Source organism: Chlamydomonas reinhardtii, chromosome 7 (assembly GCF_000002595.2).
Source record: "Chlamydomonas reinhardtii strain CC-503 cw92 mt+ chromosome 7, whole genome shotgun sequence".
NCBI classification, from domain to species: Eukaryota; Viridiplantae; Chlorophyta; class Chlorophyceae; order Chlamydomonadales; family Chlamydomonadaceae; genus Chlamydomonas; species Chlamydomonas reinhardtii.
Window position 1 is genome coordinate 3,546,769 of NC_057010.1, and position 27,989 is coordinate 3,574,757.

Here is a 27,989-nt window from a genome sequence, read left to right on the forward strand (position 1 = left end):
ACTCGTGCAGGTGCCGACTGCCACGACGCCTGCTGTCCTGCACGGCTGAGGGGGGTTGGGGTGCCACCATTTAGTTGAGGGTCAGTCGGAGATGTGCTACAGCCCCCATTTTGCTATTCTTTCTTCCCTCCGCCGACCAGGCACCTCGCAAAAACATCATTCAAACAGCACTCACCCGAAGCGAGGAAGGACACTGCCGGCCAGGCACTCTGGAGCCAACGCCTGTCAAACAGCCACGCATCTCACCCCAGTTTCAGTTGGCGTTACGTGTTGGCAGTTTGGTCAGGTTTGCATCCAGGGATAGCAGATGTGTAGCATCAAAAGACGCGCGAGCCCTATATACAGGAACCCAGATTTTTTCGCGTACTGGCGCAGGCGTCACTGAGTCTCTAGAGCCACGCAGCAGCTGTATGACGACAGACCCACTACGATTTGACCTTCCCTTGATTGAGTATACACCAGCCTTCGCAGGTATGGGAACGACCTGACTGGCACGCAACACACCTAACACGTGGCTTACGCTCTCACACGAGGCAGACACGATAGAATACAGAAGGAGGCGACGGGCACTCGAGGAGAAGAAGACTAGGATTGAGGGTGAGAGTAGGTGGTGAGGAGGCGGTGGGGAAAGGAGTCTTGGTCGGGACTTAACTTGATACCCCTGGCAGGGAGAACCTGTGAGCGGGTAAGGGAAACGGATCTACACGCAAGCAGAACGCTCGCTGACTTGTTGCCAGTAGCTGCCGTAGCTGACTGTTTTAATAGCTAAGGCTGACTTGCTGTCTGAGACGCCGAGTGGGAATCAGAGGGAAAGGGACAGGCTAAGACCGTGTACCGGTAGTATTACTTGACGCTTACAAAGAAGGCACTGGGGTTGGGTCCCGCAGAGCAATCCAACACAGAAACCTAAAGGGCGCGACCGTGCGCCGTGCCTGGCCTACGGCCGGCACAACCTATTCAAGGATTGGAACACAGACAGATGGCTCACTTTGAGCGCGTGTGACTTGGCAGTCGGTTGGGGGCTTACTCTTGTACTTGGCTAGGCTCTTGTGGCAATAGCTTATTACAGCTCGGCGCGGTCAGCCCTTAAGTACTTTTGGGCAACTGCCAACCACCTTCTTCGATGGTGGGTCCAACCCTCAATATGGGGACCACCGGGGCCCAACTGCCGTACTTCACACCTGCGCGCAGTGCACATTCGTAAACAGACCTTCTTCAACGTGAAGTCCACCTCCAACGCCGCGCAGGCGTGGGTCTGTTTGCTTACCTAACAAACACGCTTAAAGAATAACACCCGCACGGACTAGGCTACTAGAAACGCCGGCTTGCGTGCGCATCGGGAACACTGAGAAGTGCCGATCGCTGCACAAGCACTCACCCTACACACGCACAAGCACGCGCTTGTCCAGCAAATCTTGATCAGTAGTCGCTGCTTGGGGAATAACCTTGAAAGCTCCAAACACGAACCTCATGCGATTTATGAGCATAGCTAGGGAACACGGCAGACACGTTTACACGAAGTCCGCGCTTACCTGCTACAGCTGTAGCATTACCGGGCCTACAGTTGGGCGTCCCCGTCCAACCCTGCACGTGGATGCCACGGCCTGCTCCTAACACTATACTCCGTTTGTTTGTGATTTTTTAGGTTTTATTTTGAGTGGTAATACGTGCGTGCATACGCTTCATCTTAGGGGAACCCCTACGGCTCCAATATGCACCATTGTCAGGGCCTGTACCGGGCCTACGTCAATGTCACGGGGGGACTGGCAGTCCATACCGGGCCCTTGTCTGGGCCACACCATCCCTTTGGAGAGGGATGCTGAGGGCATAACCATGTCACCTGACGGCTGCGTTGCCGGTGCGGTAAATATGGGTAACTTCCATTACCTGTTGAGTTCTCTATTTTGCTATGAAAACAGGGCCCACACGGAGCCAGGGAAACAATGGGTTTGGCACAACGGAAAACCTGCCGCATGCGCATATGATCTGCTGGGACAGTCCGTTTTCTAGCCCTGAAGGAAATAATGCGAGAATGCCTGCGTGCAGGACTGATTACACCAGCGGTTTCATCAGGCGCCACGAGTGCCTTGGTTGCAGGGGAATCACCATCCAGCATGTAGATCTCGGGCACTCCATCAGGGCATTCCTCCCTAAGGGAAGTGGTGCGTGGCGCCGCGGCTTCCTCCACAACACATGTAATAGGTATGGTGCTGCGCTGGTTTGAGTCATTAGTGAATTCCAGTACTTGCCCCTCAAAATCAATGGAGGCCTTGAGAGGGTATAAGAAATCCATTCCCAAAAGCAATTCGTAGTTTTGAGCTTGGGACACATACATGTCCATGGTGTACGTCAAATCACCCCCTAGACTAACTTGCATGCCTCGTACCTGCCCTGTGGCTTTCTTCTTAAGTCCATCCGCATTCAGGAACATTGCCCGTGACTCAGCTAGATACGGCATGAGGTCCAGTCGCCGCAAAATGTACACAGGTACAACACTGTACGAGGCGCCCGTGTCAATGACCGCACGGATTACTTCCTTCTCTCCCCTGGCGTTGGTCAGGCGGACATAGCCCCTGCAAACCGAAAACTTCTGGGGACGAGTATCCAGATTGTAGCAGGGCAATGTGTTTGTTTGTTGATAGGTGGGGGCGGACGGTGGCGAATAGCCAGACGTCACGCGGGCAAGCCCAGGGACACGGGCCCCTCTGGTTGTGTGTGTTGGTGCCTTGGAGGCGGGCTCCGCGTCGTGGAAAGTCGGCACACTAACAGGCAGAGGCCACCCTACATCGAAATCAGAAAGGGGGCGAAGCACGTCATCCTTACATCGGTGGCTTTCATATAGATTAGCATCCCTGCTGGCGGGTTCGTCCCTTGGGCGTGTGCCCACCATACGTGCGACACCCATCAATTTCCCCCCAACCTTGCTATAAATTTGCACCGGATTTACCCGGACTGCGGCTCCCAAAGGGATTGAGTACTTGTTTATTTTAGATACCACGTCAGCCACAATGCGCTGAGTGGTCTCATCTTCGGACGCATCGAATGGAATGGGGTCCACGCGTGTAGCAGCACCCCCCGGCCCTCTGGGTGCACGACCAATATCACGGTACCCTGTGGTTGCCCTTCCTCCGCCCGCTCCTAAACCCTTGTCAGTCCGTTCCCGTCGCGCAGGTGTTGCCGTGTTGGTCACACGAAAGGCCGTAGCTGTATCAGGCTGGGGAGAATCTGTGGCCCGTGTGTCAGGCGGGGGAGTCTCTTTCAGGGGTGTGGGCGAGCCAAAAGCACCTCCAGCGGTACGGGCAGCACTGAACCGACGGGTTGCAGGCCGGTCATTGATCTCCATGGGCAGGGTCTGTGTAGGTTCAACAGGCACACGTTTGTTGGGCAGCCTGATGGGCTCAAAATCACTCACTCGTTTAGATAGTAGAATACAAAGCACGCTCACGTGCATATAACTCAGGATCACCGTCATCGCAGTCATCCCAATCATCACTGTCATAGCCACACCCATGAGAGTAATAACATTCCGCATCCTCCCAACCATCATCCCCTTCGGATTCACACCTATCATGCATGTATGTGGCCACCTCCCCCTGCTGTCTCAACGCTAGGGTCAGGTTTGCCAGCTTATTTTGTATGCTTTCAATGTCTTTCTCCAGATCCTGTGAAACCCTGCTAGCAGATGGCGGCGGCAGGGGCCTAGTTGACCGGTTATTAAACCGTTCCTCTTGTGAACGGAACTTTTCATCCCTGCGGCTTAGGTTGAAGTTTGATGGGCGAGGCCGCTGGTCTGCTGGACGGTAGTCCGTGCGGGATATGGGTAATGGAATCTGTTGTGAGAAATTGTTTGGGTTTCGTGCGGACTCTTCTACCTCGCTAGCGTAAATAGCATCCTCAATGGCCGTTTCGAGACTGGAAGGGCGCATGAGATACACCTGGCTGTATATGCTGGAATGTAAACCCCTCAGGTAGTTATACATTTGTATTGTGTCGGGCTTAATGCGCAACCGGGCAAGTAGGTGACGGAACCTATCCGAGTACTCACGAACAGACTCATTTGCTTTCTGGCGGCATGCCGCCAGTTGGGCGTAAAGAGTTGTCTCTTTTACTGCAAAACGGGCAAGAAACGCCCGACAGAACGCATCCCACGTGTTTGTTTCCATGTTTGTTTCCATGCCTGAGTCCCTGAGTTTCCATGCCTGAGTCCCAGATGCGGGCATCATGACTAAGACGGCACTTCGCTATAAATAGCTTTAACGTATCATCCCATCCAAACACACGCCCCATACGTTCGATGGTGTCTATCCAGTTGCTCGGGTCCTCAGAGGAGGGGGTGAAGAGCGGAATTGCGAAGAGAGAGGACGGTGAAATGGTGGTGGCACGGGTAGAGCCTACAGAACCGGACGATTCACTGTCCGAGTCTACTTGATTCGCCATTTTTTTTTGTTCAGATAGTGAAGAAAATGGGTAGGGGACAATAGAGTTTCTCAGGACTATTCCCGCAACTCCCCCCACAAAAGACGCGCGAGCCCTATATACAGGAACCCAGATTTTTTCGCGTACTGGCGCAGGCGTCACTGAGTCTCTAGAGCCACGCAGCAGCTGTATGACGACAGACCCACTACGATTTGACCTTCCCTTGATTGAGTATACACCAGCCTTCGCAGGTATGGGAACGACCTGACTGGCACGCAACACACCTAACACGTGGCTTACGCTCTCACACGAGGCAGACACGATAGAATACAGAAGGAGGCGACGGGCACTCGAGGAGAAGAAGACTAGGAGAGGGATTGAGGGTGAGAGTAGGTGGTGAGGAGGCGGTGGGGAAAGGAGTCTTGGTCGGGACTTAACTTGATACCCCTGGCAGGGAGAACCTGTGAGCGGGTAAGGGAAACGGATCTACACGCAAGCAGAACGCTCGCTGACTTGTTGCCAGTAGCTGCCGTAGCTGACTGTTTTAATAGCTAAGGCTGACTTGCTGTCTGAGACGCCGAGTGGGAATCAGAGGGAAAGGGACAGGCTAAGACCGTGTACCGGTAGTATTACTTGACGCTTACAAAGAAGGCACTGGGGTTGGGTCCCGCAGAGCAATCCAACACAGAAACCTAAAGGGCGCGACCGTGCGCCGTGCCTGGCCTACGGCCGGCACAACCTATTCAAGGATTGGAACACAGACAGATGGCTCACTTTGAGCGCGTGTGACTTGGCAGTCGGTTGGGGGCTTACTCTTGTACTTGGCTAGGCTCTTGTGGCAATAGCTTCTTGGCTAGGCTCTTGTGGCAATAGCTTATTACAGCTCGGCGCGGTCAGCCCTTAAGTACTTTTGGGCAACTGCCAACCACCTTCTTCGATGGTGGGTCCAACCCTCAATATGGGGACCACCGGGGCCCAACTGCCGTACTTCACACCTGCGCGCAGTGCACATTCGTAAACAGACCTTCTTCAACGTGAAGTCCACCTCCAACGCCGCGCAGGCGTGGGTCTGTTTGCTTACCTAACAAACACGCTTAAAGAATAACACCCGCACGGACTAGGCTACTAGAAACGCCGGCTTGCGTGCGCATCGGGAACACTGAGAAGTGCCGATCGCTGCACAAGCACTCACCCTACACACGCACAAGCACGCGCTTGTCCAGCAAATCTTGATCAGTAGTCGCTGCTTGGGGAATAACCTTGAAAGCTCCAAACACGAACCTCATGCGATTTATGAGCATAGCTAGGGAACACGGCAGACACGTTTACACGAAGTCCGCGCTTACCTGCTACAGATGCGTTTGTTTGGGGGTATTTCTCTGAGGCTAACTGCAAGTCTGCCACACTGCAAGTCTGCCACACTGCTTTAGTCTGCGCCTAGGATCAGGCTGAGAGACAGTGGGTTCAAGCTGCTCTCGCCCCTTTATCCGCATGATCGCCCGTACGACACGTGCCCTGTAGCAGGACGACTACCCAATGCCCTGCGGTGTCATACCTTGGTGCGCGGAAGCAGAGGAGAGGACGGAGCTGGGAGCGCCGACTCGGGAGTGGGCTTGCGGTAGAAGGCGCTAAACATGAACTAGAGAGAGATAGACCGGCGGCTCAGCCCCGTCTCGAACAGGGATCAATACTGAAGTATCAATATTGACTGGCCAAAACACTGAGCGCAAAGGTTTTGTAGTTGAGATGGCCTGTACGGCCTTGACACGGGGTTTTCCCCTCTTAGTCGGGGCGTCCCGCCCACATGCCCCAAACACCGTGCACAGCGCGGTGCCTGACGGCCCCTCCCCAATGCGTGCATCGCGACGCCACACTGCGAGCATCAAATGGCTCACGAAACGAGATGGGGTATGCTGCAGTGGCCATCAGGTGATCAGGCACACGAAAGCGCAAGCTGCAAACGTTGGGCCTCGACAGCTTTTTCGCACTGCGCGAAGCGCGCGACTGCCTAGGAGCGCGCGGGTGCCTAGGAGCCGCCGTTGAGCACTTCCTGAGTGCGGCTGAACCTTGGGCCTTCGTGGCGACGCGTTGCACGGCGGCAGCCGCGCTGCTGGGCCACGACGGCTGCTGCTGCAAGTGCGGCACCAAGGCCGCCAGCTACAGGCATGGCATGTGCGTCCCAGGCTACGAGTGGTACGGTATACAATTTGCGCCAAATGAGTACTCCCTGCGTGACAGGGCGTGTTTTAAGGAGGTAGGGGCATGAGGGCACAGGAGACCACTGTGGAGGTGGCGGGCAGCGTGCGGAGGCGCGCTGGGCCGGGTCCCACTCCCAGTACGGTTACAACGTTACTACTTACTACGGTAGTCGGCCGGGCCACTTGTGGCTGCAGAGTTCCCGGCGACGGGCGGTTATGGCGGTCGTTGTGTGCACGGCGTGCTGGGTGAGTTTTCTGCAGGTGCGGTGTGCGGATTGCGCTGAGCATCCAAGGGGTTTGAGAAGAGCTGGTGCGTGTGTCCGAAGGTAATTACGGTGGTCTCGCGTTGGGCCACGTCCCAGCCTGCGTTGCGGAGCGCGGTGACCAGGTCTGCATGTTGCTTCAGCTTGTCGACACGTTTATCAGGGTGGCGCAGGTCCGAGCAGTAGCCCACTTGAATCACGTACACTTTGTGCGCATTGCGCTGGAGCCTCGTGCGGGGCGCGCTAGCGCTTTGTCCTGAGCGGTGCATGCAAATGGTAGGGATGACCAGGAGGTCTGGGCGGAGTTTTAGGCGCTGACTGTTAGGGTGAATGCAACCGATTCCCCAGGGGCATCCCTTGAGGCACCCCTAAAATTTTCTCTACCCTCCTGTCTCCCTGCTTCGCCCGCAGCTGCCACAGCTACATACCACACACACGCCCCTGCCCCAGACAAGATGCTATACAACCTATATTATCATCCGCGCTAGAGGTAAGGCGGGACCTGATGGCGTCTTGAGCTATGTATGTGTGCCACGGTGTCCAAGGCAGCTGCTGACCCCAACTAGACGCATGTGTCCTTGGCACTGTGGGGCAGGCACACGCCGCGCATCAGATAGGAGCGGTATGCTGACTCATGGGATACCGTATGACTAAGGTAAACAGATCTTTGAGTGGTGGCGGAGGAGGGCCCCATGGACCCTTGCATGTAACGCTTTGGAAGTCGGAAGTCAATAGTCGGCCCTGACGCAACTCATCCATATCCATGCTACAGCTGACTCATGCTGCTAGGCATACAGTAATCCGCATGCAGACGCGAATTTCCTGACAGCCGAACTACCCCTGCTGTAACATGTACAACAACCATCCCCCCTTCCCCGTGCCCCTCCCCCAGCGGACCGAGATATCGAGCCAATGTGTTGAATAGCACCCACTGAGCCTGAGGGAACACCGCTCCTGACAACCTGGCTGCTCGTGCGTGGTGACACTGAATCATCCCCAAAGGCAAACAAGCACCAGCTGGGCTGGTTGCAACCGTAACAAACATTATACGTTTGCCCAAGTCCGGCAGCTAGCCCCACAGAAGTGGCCATACGGCGGGAGTCCCCGTGGTTGTAAAGTGATCTGACTGCTAGGGCGGTTATGATCTCAGCCCCCTGCGAGATAAGGTTGTCTAGACGGATGAAGACCGTACATTCACCGGTCACGACCCACCACCCAACACTCATGACTCCATGCAAGTAACGAGGCAATACCGGCGAATTGCCAGACGTGCCACTGCATTCATAGGTGACCGCTAAGCCCCGTCCAGCACCAGCCTGACTGGTGCATGGGAGCCGCGCCACAGGAGGGCGCATACATGCTATCCACCTTGTGTCATATGTCTAGCCCGCACGTGAAGGTAGGACTGAACCCCAACCCCTACTCCCTTGTCCCCATAGCTCTCACTTTACAGCCCCCACTACCCAGCACCGTACCCCAACTTATAGCGTGGTATCCCAGAGCAACCAGATCCCAACCCCGCCTTATGCCGATACCCATAGGCCATAGCGATTTACTACCTAGTACAGGCCAAGCTAGCACTAGGTAGAGGTAGCCCGATACATGCAAAGCTTGCGATAAGGCATGGCAGCGGCAAGGTGTTAATGATTTTTTACGGCTCAGACAGCGCGACGCGCACGGCGGCGCCGCAAACCATCGTCCCGTTCGCGGCGGCCACGGCTCGCTGTGCGGCCTCGCGGTCGCCGTACTGCACGACGCCCTGGCCGCCCGAGGCGCTGACGCCCATGGTGGCGCCGTAGCGCGCGAACGCCTCATACATTTCCAGCTTGCCCGCCTGCAGCGCGGCAGCGGAGGGGGCCAGGCAGGCGGCGGGGGAGAGGGCATGCGGGTGGGGTGTATGGTCAGACGCAAGGAGGCACGGGTCAAAGTAGTGATAGAGGCGGCGGTGTGAAGGCGGTTCTACAAAGGCAAGGCAGGTGGCTTGGGTGCACGATGGGCGCAGCGGTGCGGTGGGGGCCAGATGGCAACACGCGGCCCACAGCGGCTGGGCAGCTGAGCACCAGCTAGCACCGCAACGCGGGGAGGGCGCCGGCACCACACGCACCGTGGTAGGCAGGCCGTAGATGATGATCCGGGCGCGGGGGTTGTAGCTGCTGTTCGCAGCGGTCGGCCCCGCGGCTACCGCAGTCGCGGCCCCGCTGCCGGGAGCAGCAGTGGCCTGCTTGGAGATGTGCGCACCGCCCGCGGCGATGGTTAATGCAGCCGGCGCCGCAGCTGTCGCCGCGACGGATGCCGGCTTGCCCGCCTCAGCCGCCGCGGGCTTTGCGCCTGCCGTGGTCCCCGCGGCCGGCGTGCCCGCCGCCGCACCTGCTGCTGCGGCCGCCGCTGCCTGCTGTTGCTGGTAGGCGGCATAGTAGCTGCTGTATGCTGCGTAGGCCGCCGCAGCGTCCTGCGGCGCGGCCGCGCCGCTGGTGCCACCCGCCGCCGCCGCCGTGGCGGCGGGCGCATAGCCGTAGTACGCCGCGTAGTGCTTCATGTACTCCTCGTACGAGCTGTACGGGTAGGCAGAGGTGGCGGCGGCGGGCGCGGCTGCGGCCGGCTGCTGCTGCGCCGGCTGCGGCTGCTGGCCGTACGGCCCTGGGGCGGCGCCGTAGGCTGGCGCGGGCTGAGGCTGGGGTGCGGACTGGGCGGGCGCTGCGCCGTACATGGCTGCGTAGGGATCGGCTGGCGGCGCGGTGGCGGCGGGCTGCGGCTGCCCGTACATCCCTTGCCCTGCTGGGGGCTGCGCCTGCGGCGGCATCTGCTGTGGCGGCATCTGCTGCTGCTGCGGCATTCCGTAGGGCTGCGGCTGCTGCGGCGGCGGCTGCATGGGCTGTGCGGCGCCCGGGTAGGGCGCCGGTGCCGGCTGCCCCATTAGCCCGGGCGGGCCCTGCATGGGTTGTTGCATCATTGGTGGCTGCTGCTGTTGCTGCTGCATGGGCGGCTGTAGCACCCCGCCGTACGGCACCTGCTGCTGCTGCTGGGGCGGAGGCATCCCCATGCCCATCTGCGCCTGTGGCTGCTGCATGTGGGGCGGGCCCTGCATCGGCTGCTGCATTGGCTGTTGCATTGGCTGCTGCATGGATTGCTGCATGGGCTGCTGCATGGGCGGCTGTTGCTGCATGGGCCCTGGGCCGGAAGCACCCAGGCCTGGCGGGCCCATGCCGAGCCCTGGCGGCTGCCCCTGCACAGGCCCCGGGCCCAGCCCCGGCGGCATCTGTTGCTGCGGCTGCATCCCGTACGGCTGCTGCTGTGGCTGCTGCTGCTGCTGCTGCTGCTGCTGCATGGGCTGCTGCGGGCCGCCCATCTGACTGCCCGGCATGCCGCCTGCGGGACCGGGTCCGGGCCCGTTCATCATACCCTGAGGCCCACCGCCCATGATCATCATCTGCTGAGGCTGCTGGTGCATGTCGGGCTGCTGCTGCCGCCGGGGCGGCGGAGGCGGGGGACCGCCCATAGGCCCAAAGCCGCCGGGGCTACCCATAGGCCCGCCTACGGGGCCGCCCGAGCCGCCCGGGTAGGGCGCGTAGCGCATCGCCGGCCCCGGCCCCGCACCGCGTCCCGGCATGCGGCCGCCGGCGCCACCCATGCCACCATCCATCGGCCCCATGCCGCCCATTCCGCCGTCCATGGGCCCCATGCCGCCATCCATAGGCCCCATACCCATCGGGCCCCCCATCGGGCCGCCCATCGGACCGCCCATGTGACCGCCCATGGGCCCAGGCCCGCGGCCCATCATGGGCCCTCCCATGGGTGGCATGCCGCCGCCGCCGACCCTGCTGGCGGCCTTGCGCTGCTTCTCCTCGTGCGTGTCCGCGTACTTGACGTTCAGCGGCATAGTGCCGGGCGGCGCGCCGGGTGGCGACATGGCGTTGGCGCTGTCGCGCGCCGCCGTGGCATGCTCCAGGTTCTGGAACCGCACCATGGCCACCTGCGAGTGCGTTTGCATGTGTGTGTGCTGTTCAAGTGTGTAAGTGAGGGTAATAAGTGGGTGCAAGAGTGTGTGTTGTGAAGGGCACGGGGTAAGGAGCCACGCAGGACTGCATATGCGATGCGGTGCAGCGCTCCCGGCTGGTGTGTTAGAGAGCACAATGGGAGAGAAACACGCAAGACCGCCACAGGGCGTGCGTACATTGAGGCGCTGCGCCAGTCCACGTATGCAGGACAGAGAGGGGAGAGCACCATTGCTAGCCCATGCACTCTTGACTTGCCTGCCCTGGGGGTGCCCCGCCGCCTGGGTTGCTGGCCGGCAGGACGCGGACGCTGACCAGCGGCCCGAACGTTTCAAAGTAGCCGCGCACGTCCTCTTCCGTCCAGGTGAGCGGCAGCTGCGGCGGTAGCACAAGCAGATAGGACTTCAGGCAGGTGCCGCCATAGTTCCACTTCGCACACGCCACGTGCCCTACATCCCCGGCGAAATATGGAGAAGTCTGCAGCCCAGTAGCTGTGGAAACGGCCCTGGGTTAAGGCTGGGTGGAGCCAGCGTTGACGCTGCCGCAGGACCCCGGGTGGCTAGGGGGGTTCTGCACGAGCGAAGGGAGCGAGCTCACCCCGCGCACGTAGAGGTTCTCGTTCGGCTCGTCATACACCGCGTCCACGTCTGCGGGCTTCACAAGTAGCACTTTGCCGGCCACTGTGTAGTTGTTCATTTTGCTGATCGCGTCCTGCGCCTGTTCGGGCGTGCTGAGACGCAGGAATGCGTAGGGCACGGAGGCAGTCCTGAAGAACTTGCAGCCCGTGACTGGACCGAATGGCCTAAATAGTACTTCGACGTCGGTCTGGTTCATGTTTGGCGGTAGGTTCTTGATGTACAGGTTTGGGTGATCGACCACCGCTGGCGCGGAGTCTTTGATAGCGACGGACTGCATTTTGCCTTGTGCAGCAGCTATGCACGCAATGCAGAAATTACGTGGGACAAGTGGAAGAGGCTGAAAGAGGGCTTCGATCGTCTTGAGCAAAACAGCCCCATGCAAGCAAGGATCCCGAATTGCGCATGGGGAGGTCTGCGTGGTACCGCAAGAGCAGATTGCATGGTCGTAGGACAATGTGGAAGCAAGTATGCTTGAATGAGCAGGGCCCACACCCATGGCGTGTGGGGGGCTGCCGCCAGAAAGGGAGACCGGGAGGGTACCGAGTAGCCGTGAGGAGCCGAGCCACCCCACGCCTCCCCACTCCACACAATGGACCGTACACTGAAGCTGCCCCCTTGGCCCGCATCGCATTGAACAACTCCGCATCCTAACCCCGTCCTTGGTTACGCGAGGTCGGCCGCCCTGCCCTTCGTCCGAAGGACCGACCAGCCGGTCGGGCGGCCACCCGGGTCGGCCCGGGCACTGCGCTCGGATGGACTCGGCGATGCGGGTCCTCGATGTCATCAAAGGTTCAATATAGTTGCACACGGCCATAATCAAATGTGTGTGTCTTCTGTACTGACTCTGGGATTCAGTCTGCGAAGCCCAGACTGTTGACACAACGATTCTGGTCTACCGCCTTGATTACTTTGCCATCTTCTCAGTATGGCCTCAACAATGCTCCACAGTAGAAGCATAAACCTTCGCCACGCACAAGAGCAGATGTCAGGGCGGCGCTCGCCACCCACTTGCGTCGCCACTTCCTTGTCGCGTGCGGGCACCCACACCCCCTGCTCCACTTCGGGACATGGCGATGCTGCCACGTACCCTCTTCTTAGCAGGAGCTTTTGGGTAGCCCACCGAGGCTGCCATGGATGCAGGCGGGCAAGGCTGCACAGGTGCCAATCCACCTGGCCCCAGGCTGGCGCAGCAGCGGACTCCACGGCTCCCACTCCGTCGGACGTCCAGCGCTATCAGGTGAGGCGACAGCACCGCTCCTCCCTCGCACAGCCACAGCCCCCTTCCGAACTCCTCACGTACTCCTGTACATCTGCTCGCATCCGGCCCTGTGCATGCCGGGCTTCCGGCACAGACGCATGTACAGCATCCGCTTGTAACCCGGCCCCCCTGCCCTCGATCCTCCGTCATTCGTTCCTGACTTTCTACCTGACATCCTAACTGACTTCCTACCTGACGATCTGCATGTCGCTCGCCGTCTCAGGCCCTTGTGTCGGAGCTGGCGCCATTGAGTGCACAGCAGCTGCGGCAGGCCGCCGCCGCCCGTACCGACGAGCTGCTCGACAGCCGCTTCCTGTTTTGGCTGCGAGACCAGGAGCGGCGGGAGGGCCTGCCAGGCATGCCGGGGGCACCGGGGCAGGGGCAGCAGCTGGCCAGCGCGGAGCTGAGGGAGGCGGCGGCGCGGCTAGGGCAGGAGCTCACGTTGATGCGCGAGTGGGTTGGTGAGTTGTGCACTGACGTCTGAAGAGGCGGCTGGGCTGGGGGATGCGTTGTTGATAGGTGGGCCATGGTCACCAGCGTGGGACTTGCACGCATACAAGATTACAACCTATTGGCAAAATTCTAAAAGTCCATCTATTTGCTCGTTGGCACACAGAGGAGCAGGCCAACCGCAAGCTGCTTCCCAGCCTGGCCAGCAGCCTAGCCTACTCCAACTTGAGGCAGTGGCGCGTGGAGACCGGCAAGCAGGCGCCGCGGGTGGGTGGGCGTCTGGGCGCCTGAGGCATCTGCGGGGGAATATCTCAACCGACATTAACTCGCGAGCATGCAGGGACAGCATGACTACGAGGTGCTGGCTCGGGCGTGTACTGCCGCCCTTGCCCCTGCCGTCACTGATGCACCAACCTGCCCTCTCCTCCCCGCCCTGGTTCGCTGCATGCGGCTGCACGTGCCCTCATGCCGCAGGTGGCCAAGGGAGTGGACCTGGACCAGCTGTACCGCCTGGGCGAGGAGGTGGGTGGGAGGCGGGGAGATGGGAGGGAGGCGGGAAGGTGGGAGGGAGGCGGGGAGGTGGGAGGGAGGCGGGGAGGGGGCGGCGACAGAGAGCGTCGTGTCCTGGAGAGGGGGGCTGTAGATACCAGCCCAAACTACTCAAACCCAATGCAAAACATTGGGCAGTCAGGCAGTCACGCATGCATCGAGTTGGCATTCTGGTTGGGTAGCACGAATGCGACGCTGCTCTTTGCGTGACGCCGCATGCAGGAGGAGAAGAAGCTGCGGGAATCACTGGCGGGCGGCGCGGGCGGCTTTGGCTCAGGGCCGCGCAAGGGGCCGGCTACCCGCAGCGCTATTGAAGAGTTCACGAAGGTGAGTGGGTGAGGCAGGTGTGTGGCTGCGGCTGCTGGGTTCAAAGCTTGTTTGTGCGAGTGCTTCACTGCTTGCCAAACGCTCCCACTGCTAACCGTACACTGCTAGCCGTCTGCGCGTCTTGGCATCGGCATCGGACTGATGGCTGTCCGGCAGCTGCTAGGGAGCTTCTGTAGGGTTTGCCGCCCACATTGCGACTACCTCCATAGCATACCTGCGGTCTCCTTATGCCCGTTTCGCCACACCATTCCACAACTCTACGTTCACAACACCCCTGTCCTTGTTGGGCTCCGGCACTCACAACCCACCGCAGCACAACAAGGCGTATGCGGACCTGGCGGCGGGCGCCATGGCGCGCGTGCGCTCGCGCCTGATGGGCTACCAGGACGATGGCGAGGGCAGCGGCGGCGAGGGCGGCGAGGGGTCCAGCGCCGCGCAAGCAGTGCTGCGGGCGCTGCTGCACGGCATGTACAGCACCGAGGAGCGAGCCACCTTCCTGCCGGACGCATTCACACCGCCGGGTCTGCAGGTGCGCGCCCTTGCCCGGACCTGGCAGTGTGTGTGCCACAGCCGGGGAACCATGCTGCCGTAGAGCTCCTGCGTAACTCGGAAATTTAAATTTGATACATGCTGACATTGTCAACGCTGTTTCCAAGACAGTTTGTTTGCTGGGATCCGCTCCTGCCGCAGACCCCGCCTGAGGCGGAGGGCGGCAAGCCCTCCTTCGTGGTCACCACCCCGGAGGCGTTGACGGCGGTCATCCGCGCCCGCCTGGCCGCAATCAGCGGCCAAACCGCCCCCGCTGCTGCATCCGCTGCCTCGGCCACAAGCGCAAGCAGCAGTGCCAGTGCCAGCAGCAGCGAGGCGGCGACGGTGAAGGCGCGCTGGCGGCCGGGACAGGGCCGAACCGCCCAAGCGCCAACGGACGCAGGCACCGACTCGACGCAGCCCACAGCCTCGCCACCCCAGCCGGAGCAGACTTCACCGCAGCAGTTGCATTCGCCGCAGCAGCAGTCGGTAGCGGTGGCGGCGGCCAAACTGCCGTGTGGCCAGCCCGAGGCTGCGGTGCTGGCCGAGCTGGTGGAGCTGGTGGAGGAGTACGACCGGGCGGTGTACAGCCGCAAGACGCCGCTGGAGCGCATGGGGCACAGCCCGGCGCCGTGGCTCACGTCGTGATGCGGCTTGATTCGCTCTCAGGAGTGATACCAGGGGGCAAGCGGCGCAAGTTGTTGATGTGGCTGGCGGGCAAGCCGCAAAGTGGTTGTGAGGACAGCGTTCGGAGTCGCAGCCATGCAATAGGGGCTGGCGAGAGCTGCGTTGACACGCGGATCCGTGTGCTGTTGTCTGTTGAGCTGTAACTGCAAATGCGGACCTCTGCCAAAGGAACCGATACCGTTGCGCCGGACAAGCACTGGTTACCATGCGCTCGCTGTCCTCCTAGGCTTTGCAATTCAGCACCCCGCAACGGCGTAACCATGGGACAAGAGGGGCGTCATGCACGGTTTAACCAGTTTACCGCTGGGGATGCCCCTGCTATACCGTCACCGTTTGAAGCAGGGGCACGGGCACCCCGGGTCTGAAGCGGACATCGCTCCAACCATGGAACCTCCCTACCTCCAATTGACAGCCGTGACTGTGCACCTCAGCGGCTCAGCCTAGCCCGCCACGTGCATCGCAACGCTGAGCACCAAGTGGGCGTGTGCGCCCCTATGGCCCCAGCACCAGGAGCTGGACATGGCAAACGGCCGCGGCGTCGGCTCCAACCGCGTACATTAGCCACTGATTCCCCAGCACCCGGGAAGGCCCTCAGCAACAAAGTCCGAGGCCACCCGCAATGCACCACCGCAATGTCCATGCCTGCCCACATCTCGAGAGCCCCTGCAAGCCTGCATTGCGCCGCACCACCCACATGCCTTTAGTTATGTGCTTACGCACTTGCGCACCTACGTACTTCGCACACGAACTACCCTTGTACCACACGCAGTACGAGCTCTCCCTCTTCATGCCCGGCTCTCCAATCATGCACCCTGACCCGCCCTGACCGGCCCATCTACACCAAGTGAGCACTAGGTTCCTGTTCGCTCCGAAATAATCTGCACCTATGAAATGAAAGCAGCTGCAGCTTTACACATCTAGCTGTAAATGTTGTACGAGTCCATGGAGCCGCTGGAAATTGACTGCCAGTCGATGGTGTCGGCGTGCGCCAGGTACGTCCCAGCGAAGCCGCGCTTGCCGGCGCCGCTAAGGCAGAACCACATGGAGCGACCCTGGGGTGGGGCGCGGCGGGTTGCGGGGCGGGGCGGGGCGGCCATGCAGCGTGTGTGACATTGTGGCATGTTTACATGATAGCGGTCTCGTCGGATAGGTCCCCGGTCACAGGAAGCCAACGTGGCGCATACGCCCGGCAGCCAAACCGTCATCCTGCCAAGACATCCCTTATGACGCAAGAACATTCAGCAGCTCGTGAGCGAGTGGCGCACACACCTGGCCGTGGATCTCGTGCGACTTGGCGATCACGGCCTTGACGCCCTCCGCATCCTTAGGCAGGGGTGCCTTCGTCGGGAGCTTGAACGAGGTCGAGGACGAAGCCTCTGCGCACAGCAGAAGCGGTGGCGGCAGACGGGGTTAGCATGCCGTGAAAGGCTCTAGGATTCAGGCGCCCGACGTAGAAGCATGCCGCATGGCATGGGGGGCAAGCGACGTGTGCAGCCGCGTCAGGGGAGCTGGCGCCGGGTCCGAGAGAACCCCGAGGCCAGCCGTGCCGCGTGGCTCTGCACCCGTGAGCCCCTTTTCGCTAACACAACCTTCTGTCGCACGACGCGAGCGGCGCAGTTGAGTTCGACTGCTATGCCCGCAGCGAACTAAGGCGTTACGGCGCTATCCGCGTCCGGGTAAGCGGCTCGCGTGTCTGGTCGGTCGATGACAATGCGAGATGACGACGCAGCTCGGCTGTCCGCGCGGTAGGCCTTTCGCCACTCCGCTGTAGTCGCTTTGTGCAATGCGTGCACGACCAAGACCACTCCGCGTTCGCCGCACGTGTCGTGCTTCCTCCCCCGACACCATTGTCCTGTCAAACCCCGCTTACCCGACACCGCCTGCGCGCGCACAACCAGCTGGCTGCTAGTACGCTTGACGGGGGCGGGGCCGCTAACAGCGCGAGCACGCGTGCAGACTGCTTGCATTCTTACGTCGGCTGCTGGCCACCAGGACACGAGAGAAAAATGTATAAGCGCTGTTCAAAACCTTGTAGATGTTAACGATTGAATGCGACACTGAATGGCCTAGCGAGGAGAAGCGGGGAGACAAATTTATCATTCTGCGCATGGCGTCGGACGACTCTGTGCTTCCGAAATACGGCTGGGCTAGCGTAGCCAGCTAGTATACTCACGTTTGACTCAATTGAAAATGGAACGAGCATTTGGGCGATACATGAAACTCCCCCGGGTGTTGTGTCTGGCCTGAGCCGCACCACCTAACTGCTTAAGAATGCACAAGACGCTTTATAACAACGCAAATACATGGAGCAGCGCAAGAGCCCGAGCTGAGAGCACTTCAAACTTGATAATTGGCAGCGCAGCCACACATGCTTCCTCCACAGGCCGCCACACAGCAGCCCCGCGCGCAATTGCGCGTCCAGATTCTTTGCTAAATGAAGAGTTCTCCACGCTGCCCTTGGGGGCAGACAGTACCAATGACCGGTTGGCCGCTCGCCTTCTGCGGCCGCGGCGTGTGGAGCGCCCCCATCCGGGCGCCAGCAACGTGCCACCCGCAACGATCCACGACAAGCGGTCCGGTCCTCATGGCGCAGTTTCTGACTCGGGCCCGTCTTCTCCTGAGCTTCCTACTGATGGCGTCACGCGCATAGGAACTGCTGCAGCGTACCATGCCGCTGCCGCCGCCACATCCAGAAACGGCGCGTCTCACCAGCATGACGCCGCCACCAGTGAGGTCGCTAGACGGCAAGCCACGCCGGCCGCGGCACCCGTTGTAGCGCCTGCGATGGACAAGGTGAAGTATGCGTTCGTGGATGCAATCTGTGGCTTGATGTGGCACCTCTAGACCTTTTTCCGCTAGCTCTAGGCCTTCTCATCCTATATCTGCTTTCCGGCCCCGCCCTACATGCCCCGCCCTTAACAGGCCTCTTGTTTGAGAGCTCTGGAGGGACTCGCAGCGTCTGCAGGAGGCTGGGGTGTCGGCGGCGCCGGAGGTGTGGGCGCGGGCAGCAGGGGCAGACACAGCAGCCACACAGCCGGCGCTGTTGCCACGGGTCACGAGATGAGTCAGGTGCTCGCTGCCCTCACCTGGCACTGTAGCAGCAGTAGCAATACTGGCAGTGGCGGTAGCGACATTAGCAGCTGTAGACCTGCAAGTGACACTAGCGGGAGCAGCGGCGCAAGGGGCGCTGGCAGTGCCTATGGCAGCGGTAGCAGTTCCACCACGGGCTCGTTGACGCTGCCGGAGCTGGTGCGGCTGACAAAGCAGCTGCTGCGGCTACGGCCAGCACTCGGGTCAGGGCCGCGCCGGGGACAAGGTGAACGCGAGACGGAGGCAGCTCTCTCAGGGCTGCTGGAGGCAATTGCGGAGGCGGGTGCTCGCCACCTACTACCTGCGCGCCCACCGCTCTCGGAACGTATGGATAGCACGGAAGTGGGCGGCAAGGCGGGGCCTTGGCCGGTTGCTCACTGTGCGGACAGGGAGCAGGCCAGCCCCTTCCGCTCGGGCGCTCTGCTGCTGCACAACCTGGCCAAGCTGGGGGACGGAGGCCGCAGCAGCGGCGGGAGGAGCAGCGGGGGTGTGCGGCTGGCGGAGGCGCTGGCGGCGCATGCCGTAGCATCGGCGGCCGAGCAGCGCTCACCGCCACATCAGCACTGTCAGCCGCAGCCTCACGCACCGCAGCCGCAGCATCAATCGCCGTCGCAATCGCTGCCGGCGGTCGGCTGCCTGGAGCCGCGTGAGCTGCAGGACCTGGTGTGGGCGCTGGGCAAGGTCGTGGGCAGCGTCGCAGGTTCGGGTGGGGCCGCGGGCGCACTGCACGCACTGGCGGCGGCGCTGGCGGCGCGGCTGGCGGAGCCGGGGTTGCTGGGCGGCATGGCGCCTGTGGGTCTGTCCATGGTGGTGTACGGCATGGGCAAGATGGGGCTGCCGTACAGCGACACGGCGGTGAGGCGGGCCGTGTGTGAGGCGGTGGCGGGCGCCGCCCGCGGCGGCGGCTGCTCGCCCCAGGCCCTAGCCAACATGACGTGGGGCTTGTCGCGCTCGCTGCCGCAGCGGGCGCCTCGGGGCGCGGCGGCACTGCCACTGGGCTTGTCAGGGGTCGGCACCGCGGTCACAGCCGCGGCTGTAGCCGTCGCTGCCCCTGGTGCCACGGGCCCAAACAGGGGTGCTCAAGCGGTTCCGGGGACGACACTGCAGCGGCGGCCCATGCGGTTGGAGTTGCAGCCGCAGCTGCAGCCACAGCCTCCGTCGGCAGCACCCGTCAGCGCTGCGCCGCTGCTGCAGGGCACACATGTGGTTGCGGGCGGGGCAGGTCATGCCGGCGGAGCCGGCGCCGCCGCCGTGGCAGCGGCTGACGCGGCACAGGCGGCAGCGGTGGAGGCGCTGGTGGCGGCGGCGGAGCCGCAGCTGCGGGCGTTCAAGACTCGGGAGCTCGCCAACCTGCTTGGTGGCCTGACGGCGCTAGGAGCCTTTTTAGGTATCAGCGACGGCGGTGGCGTGAGCGCATCTGCGGCCGGACCGGCCGCGGCTGACCCGGCTGGTCCCGGCGCGTCGGCGGCCGCGCGGCGGCTACTGGCCGCCAGCCGGCAGTACGTCAGCGCGCGGCTGTACGACCTGGGCCCGCAGGATGTGGCCGAGCTGCTGTACGTGTACGGCAGTGTGTACGGCAGCGCGGCGGAGGACGAGCCGGAGGAGGAGGAGGGCATTGACCTGTTGGCGGCTGGGGCCGGAGGCGGCAGCGGTGTGGCTGTTACTGCGGAGGAGGGGGCTGTGGGCGGGGAGGCAGCGGGCGCGAGGCTGTGGCCGCTGCTGGGGGCGCTGGAGGAGCGATGTCTGGAGCTGCTAGGCGGCGGCGCAGGGGGCGGCAGAGACCGGCAGCAGCAGCAACAGCACATGTACATGCGCGGCTATGCTTTGGGCACCTGCCTGTGGGCGTTTGCGCGGCTGCGGTACCCCGCGCAGCGCCTGGTGGGAGCCGTGGCCGCAGGCCTGGCTGCCGGCGGCGAGGGCGCAGCGGCGCCGGCCTTCGTGGCAGACCTGCAGCTGCTGCCGGCTGCGACGGGCATTAGCAGCATTCCGGCTGCAGACATGCCGCCGCCGCAGCTGGCGCGATTCGCTTGGGCGCTCGCGCGGCTGAGCCTGTCAGCAGACGGCCGCGGCGGCTCAGCTGCCGTCGCCGGTCAGCAGTGTGCGTCTGTCCCGGTGGCGCTGCCGGCGGCGGCGCTGCAGCGCTTGTGTGATGCAGTGGCGGCGCGACTTCCACAGTACGACACCCAGTCGTTGCTGATGGCCACGTGGGCGTTGGCGGTGCTGGGTGGCGGCCAGGCGGCGGGCGCGGCGGCGGCGCTGGACACCGCAGCCGGCCGCCTCGCGTCGCTGCTGGTGCAGGCGCCGTTGCCACAGTCGGCAGCAGCAGCCTCAGGAGGGGCAGCGGCGGCGGCGGCTCTGAGGCCGGGGCAGCTGGCGATGGCGCTGTGGAGTGTTGCGCGGCTGATGGACTCGGGATCTGGCTCGGGCGGCGAAGGCGCGGGCATGGCGTGCCTCCGCCTCTTCAACGGCTCACGCGGGGCGCTGCTGGCCGCCCTTCCACATCTGGGGCCGCAGGTGCGCATGATAATTATATTGACGCCTGCTCTGAGGGCCCCTTTCCTGCATTTGTCCGCGTTTCTGCTCCTTATCTGCTGTGGTACAATGCCTGTCTCGGTTGTCAGTGGAAACAGCCGAAATCTCGGGCTTACACACATGTGTACTCAAGGGAGATGTGTGTGTCTGCATTGGCCACCAGGGAGTGGCGATGCTGGCCTGGGCCTATGCCACCGCGCAGCTCAACCCCGGAGACGGGGCCCTGGCGGCGTTGTGGGAGCGCGCCGCGGTGCTGGCGCCCGGCCTGTCCGGCCGCGGCCTGGCCATGGTGGGCGCAGCCATGGCGCACTTCCGCTGCCGCCACGCGCGCCTGACGCGGGCACTGCTGGCGACTGCCGCAGCGCGCATGTCAGCGGCCGAGGCAGCTGAGGCAGCCGCGGCCGCGGGGGGCGTGAGCATCGGCAGGAGCGGGTACGGCAGCAGCAGCGGCAACGGCAGCGGCAGGGGTGCGCCGCCGTCGCCAGGGCAGCAGCGCGACACGCAGCCGGATGACGAGGCGGTGTGGCTGCCGAGTGTGGTGTGCTCGCTGGGGCGCCTCGGCGTCACCGACAGCGCCTTCCTGCAGCTGGTGTGCTCGCGTGTGCCGCACCTGCTGCCGCCTCCAGCCAAGGACCGCCGGGGCCAACAGCCGCCGGCGCAGGTGCAGGCGCAGGCGCAGCAGCGGCGTGTGGCTCCGGGCCGCCTGCGGCGTCACCTGGCGGCCGCTGAGGCGGTGCCGCTGCTGTGGGGCCTAGCGGCGATGGCGCGAGGCCCGCCGCCCTCCCCGGCGCCAGCCGCTGCGCCTCCGGCCGCGCCTGGCATGCCGCCCGGGCACGCGGAGGCGCTGCCGCCGCGGCAGGCGGCGTCGGGACCACATGCCGGGTCCGGCGCCGGCCATCACACCGGAGGCGCCGTTCTGCCACCGGACGTCGTGGCGGGTCTGGCGGCGGTGGTTGAGGCAGCCATACGTGCTGATGCCGGTTGCGCTACCACCAGCGCCGACACCAACAGAAGCGGTGACAAGCCGGAGCGGCAACGGCAGCCGCAGCGGCAGCGGCAGCTGGACGGCGGGCTACTGTCCATGTTCCTCAGCGCCTGTGTGGAGCACCGCCATCGCCCGGCGCCCCCGGTGCTGCAGGCCGCCTGCGCGCTGCTGCTGCCGCTGGCGCCCGGCCTGGCCTCCCACACCTTGTGCGAGCTGGCGTGGGCGGTGACCATGCTGGCGCCGCCCGTGCGCCCTGGCACTGGCTTCAGTGGCGTCAGTGGCAGCGGTGCGGCGGACCTAGGGGCGCATGCGATGCTGCCGCTTGGCCCACGGACCCGGCCCAGCGACGCGACGGTGCCTGTGGAGGGCGCTGCGTCGGCTGCAGACGGGGTGGACAACCATGAGGCCGATCAGGCGCCGGCGTGGGCTGGGGAGTTGGCGCTGTTGGGGGATGCAGGGCAACTACAATCTCAACTTCAGTCACTGCAGCAGCAGGAGCAGCCGGAGCAGCAGGCAACTGGTCGGGAGGCGTCGGGCCAGGGCGACGAGCTGTGGGCGGCGGTGGCGCGGCTGCTGCGCCGGGCCACGCGCGGTGTTAAGCGGACACCCATAGCGGCTGCGGCAGCTGCTGAGGCCACGGCAGGGGCCGGGGTGGCCGTCCTTACGCCCGAGGATGTTGCGCGGCTGGGGGCCGTGGAGGCTGGGGGAGCTCGGACGGGTGGTTCGGTGGCAATGGGCGGCGTTCGGCGAGGCGTGCGGGTGCGGGTGCGTGCCACCCGTCGCGCTCCAACAGCATCGAGTGATGCCGTCGCCGCTGCCGCGAGGGCGGCGGCGGTCGTGCAGCCTGCCAGCCGGTCCCCGGCCAGTGCGCTGCTGGTACGCCTTCCCCAGCGGAGGTACGTGCCTGCAGCGGCGGCAGGGCAGCGGCGGCAGCTGGCCAGGGCTGCGGAGGGCGATGAAGCGGCGGCTGGCGACCTCATACCGGATGCAGCTGCAACAGCAGCAGCAGCAGCAACAGCAGCAGCGGCACTCGTGGGCCACGAAGTCAGTGCCGCTGACGTGGCCGCTGCGCTCGCGAGCGCACCCCTGCCGCCCATGCCTCCGCTGCCGCTGCAGCTGTGGCCGCTTCGCCTGCCGCCCGGCGAGCGGTTGTTCCGACTGCGTCCGCGGGCGGAGCTGCTGCAACGCGCAACCGTGCGCATCGCAGCTGCAGCTGCGGTGGCGGCTGCGGCGCGGCGCCAGGCCAGCCGGGACGCCGCAGCGGAGGCGGCCGCGGCTGCTGCATCTCGCAAGCGTGTGGCCTCGCGCAAAGGTGGCAGCAAGCCTGCGGGTGTGGGTACGGGCGCGGCGGCGGCGCCGGCGCCACCGGCGGCCCCGCCGCCGCTAGCGGCGGCTGTGGCGCCCATCTACCCGCCTCGGCAGCAGGCGGGGCTGGAGGCGGCGGGCGGCCAGGAGCTGCTGCGGCGCTGCCTGGCGCTGCTGTCTCGGCGGCTGTGTGTGGAGCGGACCGAGGTGCTGACGCTGGAGAGCCTGGTGCGGGCGGCGTGGGCCATGTGCGTGGCGCGCATGTACACCCCGCGGCTGTTCAGGTGAGCCGGCGGCGGCCGCTTAATTATGACCTTGAGTAATGTTGGTCAGCATCAACGCGTAACGATGCACCTACACGGCTCGGGCTTGATGCTTGTAGGCGGTTTTTGCTTAGATGCTTCCCGCTTGGACCACAGACGTGTTGTTGACCTGGGGCCGCACTCTATTGCCGCCTCGGCGCTGCAGGTACGCGGCGGCTCGGCTGCTGGGCCTGCGCTCCACGGCTCCGCTGGAGGGGCGGCCGGCGCTGCTGCGCGCCCTGGTGGAGGTGCGGGCGCTGGTGGCGCGGCAGCGGCCCTCCACCTGGCGCCGCCTGCGCCTCAGCCGCCGCTGGCGGAAGGGCCAGGAGGCGGGTGCGCGGTGGCGGCTGGCGCCAGCGGAGGTGCTGGCGGCACAGCCCGCCGGCATGGTACGGCAGCTGCTGCGCGCGCAGGTGAGGCGCCGGTGGTGGTGGTCGTGGTGGTGGTGGAGCTGTCGTGTGCATTTGCTTCTCATGTTCGTCGTCTGCCGGTTGCTGTGTTGGGCGCTTGACCTCAACACAACACACCGCACTGCAGGCGTCCCTGGAGGCGGCAGCGGAGGCGCGCGAGCTGCCGGTCATGTGGCGCGGCAGCTTCGCGGGCGACCGGCACGCCGTGATGCAGCTGGGCCGCCGCGCCGCCTTCGCCATTGTGCTGGTGGCGCCCTGGCACGAGGTGGCGGCAGCAACTACAGCATCAGGGCCGCGTGACGCCGCGGCCGCGTCGCCTGGCGGTCGTGCCGGTGCCGCTCGCGGCGCGACCGCCAGGGCCGCAGCGCGGGGTGAAGTGGGTGCGGGTGGGTCGGCTGTGGCGGCTTCGCCGCCGCCTGTCCCTGCGGCGGTGCCGGCGCCTCTCGCGGCGGGCTCAGTGCCTGTGCGGCTGCTGCGGCTGCGCGGCTGGCTGGTGGCGGCGCTGCGAGTGGAGCCGTGGCTGGCGCTGCCAGCGGCGGCGCGTGAGGAGCAGCTGGCGGCATTGTATGGGCGCATGATGGAGGCGGCCCGGCAGCGGGGAGAGCAGCTGAGGGCGGCTGTGACGGTGGCGGCGGCGGCGGGTGGGACCGTGGGCGCAGCCAAGACGGTGCAGAAAGGGGCTGGGGGAGGTGGGGCCGCGAAGAAGCAGCCTCGCAAGCGTGACAAGAAGTAGAGTGTAGGCGTAGTTGCAGGTCTGTTCGGCTGCTGCTGCGCTACGGTAGCCCGGTCTCTTGTAAGGCCGTTCTTAGTTTTACAATGCAGGCCACAGTCAGCGGACCTCCAGTGGCTAGTGTCGTTGTTGGTTTCACTTGAATTACTTCAGTCAGATGCACAGAGTCTCCCTAAATGCGTGAGGCGCAATGCAGCTGTTGACACAGCGTATGAATGCGCAGGTCAAAATGCTTCCTGCTTGGGCCGTGTCCTCCGAACAAGGCACATGCGTGTATGCCATCACGCTCGTTTTAACATGGCGCGATGCCTTGCCTAGTTAACCCCCAACAGGAACCTCAAATTGGCAATGCATCCGTGTGTCAGACATTCTATGCAAATACGGGCAGCAGTACCATCGATCACGTGCTGACTCACAAAGGCTCACATGCCACTACAAGCAAGCAGCCACCAGCAGCCTGTATGCTACTGCCGCGCACACGCTTGCCGCCGAGCGAGCACCAGTGCAATCAGGGAGGTGGGGTGTGGCGGCGTCCTGGGCAGCCGAGCGGGCTGAACTGGACGGACGCTCAACACACAATCCCCGCGGGCGCTCGCTGCTACTGGACCGGCCGTGCGGCCAGCGGAGGAGCAGGCGGCAGCAGGCAACTCCTGCAGCTGCGACAAGCGCTGACGCCACACCGCCTCCTTGCGAGCCAGCTTCGCCTCCGCCTCCGCCCGCTTCTGCGCCTCCTCCTGATGCCTTGCCTGCTGCTGCTCCTCCGCCTCCTCCATCGCCACCTCCTTTGCCTCCACCTCCTCCCCCTGCTGCTGCTGTTGCTGCTGCTGCTTTATCAACTCATGCTGCAGCTGCCACCCGTGCTTCTGCCACCACGCCGTTTTGCGTGCCAGCTTCTCCTCCGCCGCCCGCTTCTTTGCCTCCTCCGCCGCCCGCTTATGCGCCTCCTTCTCCATCGCCACCTCCTCCTCTTCCTCCTCCTCCTCCTCCTCCTCCACCTCCTCCTCCTCCTCCTCCTCCTCCACCTCCTCCACCTCCTCCGCCTCCTCCTCCTCCTCCGCCTCCACTTCCCATACCGTGGAAAGCGGCCTCAGCTGCGGCGCCTGCTGGGGCACGGGCTGCCGCCGCCGCTGCCACATCCCCTTGTCCTGCGCCGCTGCCGCCGCTCGCTCGGCTAGCGCTTCGATCGACTGCTCCCATGCGCATTGCTGCACCAGCAGCTGCAGCTGGTGCCCCTCCTGAGTCCACGGCTGCTGCTGGTGAAGCAGCAGCGTCCCAAACAACTGGCAAGGGCCCTCCTCCCACCACACCCGGCGCAGCGCCCGCCGAACTGCATAGCTGCAGCTGCTGCCGCCGCCGCTGCCGCCGCCGCCGCTGCTACTGCTGCCGCTGCCGCCCGCTGTCGAGCTCAAGGACTCCTGCAGCACATCCCAGCAGCCGGCGCGCCACGGCTGGTAAGCCATGCGTACGGCCACGCCTGCCGACCGGTGGTGCTGGCCCGGTGCGGCGTTGGTGGCGGCTGCTGCGTCGAAGGCGCCTTGCAGCTTGCGACTGCGCTCGGGCTGCCGGGGGTGCAGGTGCACCACACCGGTGTGCGGGTTCCACTTCCGCGAGAAGTACTTCCGTGGAAACTGAGCTGCCGCGCTAGCCGCCCTGTGTGGGGGCAAAATGAGTTCAAGGGCGGGTAAGTGACACGTGCATGGGGGATGGATGGACGGAACGTCGTCGGCGTCCTCTTTTACGGTGCTTTAGGAATCCGGCGGAGTCAACGGGCACAAACAACACACATGATTCTGACAGCATCCGGCCCCGCCAGACAGCGCGGAAACCAGCACTCTGGCTACGGCGGCGTGCTCACGTGCAGTCGACGGTCTGAGGTGTGACGGCCTCGGGCCAAGGGTGCGCGAAGTTGTGGCGTGTGGGGCTGCTCGGCCCAAGTGGCTGCGTGCTGAAGGGATACCTGTAAGGTCGCACATGGCAAAGAATGCAAGTCAGTAAGGTAGGGGAAGAGAGAAAGCCAGCTGACTGCATAGCATTTTTCTCGCACTAAAGCCAACTAACAACGATCACCGGCTGCAGGCAGGCAGTATAGAGCTGTGACGCCACCCCATAGCATGAACCTAGGCCTCCAGTGAACAGCCCAACCCGCCAAGCTGTGGAAGGGAACGCACTGGAGGAGGACACCGCGCCGATGGACGATGCCCGACCGCGACGGAAACGCCCAGCAGCCTTCCCACAATGAAGCATCCCTTATAGCACCCCACTCACAGCTTAGGTGCCAGTGGCGGCACAGGAACCGCCACCGCCCCTACGGGCGTGGAGAAAGGCCGTGCATTCCCATGTCCATCCTCGAGCACGTTGCCGACTCTGCAGTCGTCAAACCTGCGACGTCATGACAATGGCCGATGCGCAGTCAGCAACATGTGCGGCGAGTAGCGCGAGTGAGCACAACGGCTCGAAGCCGACACACGCCGAGCGCAGCAAGTAACCCCATACTCACCCGAGCTTTCTTGCGACACGCCCAGCAGCCTTGGGCTGCATAACAGCAGCCATGGTGAATGAAAAGGCTTGGTTGCGGGAAGAACGAAGCGTTCCGCGACGCAGTTGCGCTCGCGAAACAAGTTGCTACTGGGGCCCCCAGCAGGAGCAGGTGCTCTGTGTGTTTGAGTTCAGGGAGTAACAAAGTGGTAAGTGCGTACTCGAATAGTTTGTGAGTGAAGCGCGTTCTCCTGAGCTCTAAGGACTTAGCCCTGCTGCGCATGGGGCCCTTGGCCATCCCGTTTGGAACTTGCCGCACTCCCAGGAACCTGCTGTGCTAGCTGCACAAACTGCTGCATACGCTACGTTGCTGCAGCGCGCGCAAATCCATAGCTGGCTGGCTGCTGGTCTTGAACCCAAACCCCTTTTCCTCTGCGTATGACAGCTGTCTGCCTAGCCTGGATGCAGGGCACAAGTCTCTACTTTTATAGCACAATAAGATATTGGGAGAGCACCTGGCCATCTTTGTTGGGCAACTTTAGGCAGCGCTCTCTCTCTCTCCCTCTGCCCAGGCGCGATGTTGTTCCTTTCACACGTCTGTACCTGACAGCATACCTTGCAAATGAGCGGCTGACGAAAATTGGGCCCTCCGCATTAGAGCTGCGGCAGAAGCAACCTGCTGGGAGCTCTGCTGGAATCTTGGACCGGTGGACGTATTGAGCTAGCAGCTAAACTGCTGGACCAAGCAAGGGCAAGTAAGGCAGCAAATAAGCGCCGCGCGCGCGTGAACGAGGGCGGGACGAGGAGCGCCACCGTTGCGCTGTGCAGCAGAGCAGCTGAGCAACCTTGCTTCG

The 27,989-nt window shown here is 63.4% G+C and overlaps 5 protein-coding genes across 5 annotated transcripts; 2 read left to right on the forward strand and 3 right to left on the reverse strand.

The window, feature by feature from the left end:
- Positions 1 to 7,517: 7,517 nt before the first annotated feature.
- On the reverse strand, positions 7,518 to 11,943 carry CHLRE_07g336350v5 (uncharacterized protein). The gene is made up of 4 exons (XM_043064271.1): positions 11,467 to 11,943; positions 11,128 to 11,244; positions 8,982 to 10,847; positions 7,518 to 8,711 (listed from the first exon to the last, which is right to left on the reverse strand). The coding sequence occupies exons 1-4, from the start codon at positions 11,782 to 11,784 to the stop codon at positions 8,529 to 8,531; spliced, it is 2,484 nt and encodes an 827-aa protein (XP_042922839.1). The 5' UTR covers positions 11,785 to 11,943; the 3' UTR covers positions 7,518 to 8,528.
- Positions 11,944 to 12,323: 380 nt separating this feature from the next.
- CHLRE_07g336400v5 (uncharacterized protein) lies at positions 12,324 to 15,575 on the forward strand. Its single transcript, XM_001700087.2, has 8 exons — positions 12,324 to 12,665; positions 12,736 to 12,744; positions 12,989 to 13,226; positions 13,382 to 13,482; positions 13,690 to 13,737; positions 13,987 to 14,091; positions 14,405 to 14,620; positions 14,782 to 15,575. The coding sequence occupies exons 1-8, from the start codon at positions 12,642 to 12,644 to the stop codon at positions 15,265 to 15,267; spliced, it is 1,227 nt and encodes a 408-aa protein (XP_001700139.1). The 5' UTR covers positions 12,324 to 12,641; the 3' UTR covers positions 15,268 to 15,575.
- An 8-nt stretch (positions 15,576 to 15,583) lies between these two features.
- On the reverse strand, positions 15,584 to 17,356 carry CHLRE_07g336450v5 (uncharacterized protein). Its single transcript, XM_001700043.2, has 3 exons — positions 17,177 to 17,356; positions 16,576 to 16,682; positions 15,584 to 16,358 (listed from the first exon to the last, which is right to left on the reverse strand). Exons 1-3 carry the CDS (start codon positions 17,271 to 17,273, stop codon positions 16,224 to 16,226), a joined length of 339 nt encoding a protein of 112 aa, XP_001700095.1. The 5' UTR covers positions 17,274 to 17,356; the 3' UTR covers positions 15,584 to 16,223.
- A 117-nt stretch (positions 17,357 to 17,473) lies between these two features.
- CHLRE_07g336500v5 (uncharacterized protein) lies at positions 17,474 to 24,995 on the forward strand. Its single transcript, XM_043064272.1, has 5 exons — positions 17,474 to 18,099; positions 18,229 to 20,910; positions 21,092 to 23,502; positions 23,687 to 23,933; positions 24,058 to 24,995. Exons 2-5 carry the CDS (start codon positions 18,367 to 18,369, stop codon positions 24,661 to 24,663), a joined length of 5,808 nt encoding a protein of 1,935 aa, XP_042922840.1. The 5' UTR covers positions 17,474 to 18,099; positions 18,229 to 18,366; the 3' UTR covers positions 24,664 to 24,995.
- Positions 24,996 to 24,997: 2 nt separating this feature from the next.
- CHLRE_07g336550v5 (uncharacterized protein) lies at positions 24,998 to 27,613 on the reverse strand. Its single transcript, XM_043064273.1, has 4 exons — positions 27,158 to 27,613; positions 26,926 to 27,039; positions 26,516 to 26,617; positions 24,998 to 26,310 (listed from the first exon to the last, which is right to left on the reverse strand). The coding sequence occupies exons 1-4, from the start codon at positions 27,208 to 27,210 to the stop codon at positions 25,125 to 25,127; spliced, it is 1,455 nt and encodes a 484-aa protein (XP_042922841.1). The 5' UTR covers positions 27,211 to 27,613; the 3' UTR covers positions 24,998 to 25,124.
- Between the last annotated feature and the right edge of the window lie 376 nt (positions 27,614 to 27,989).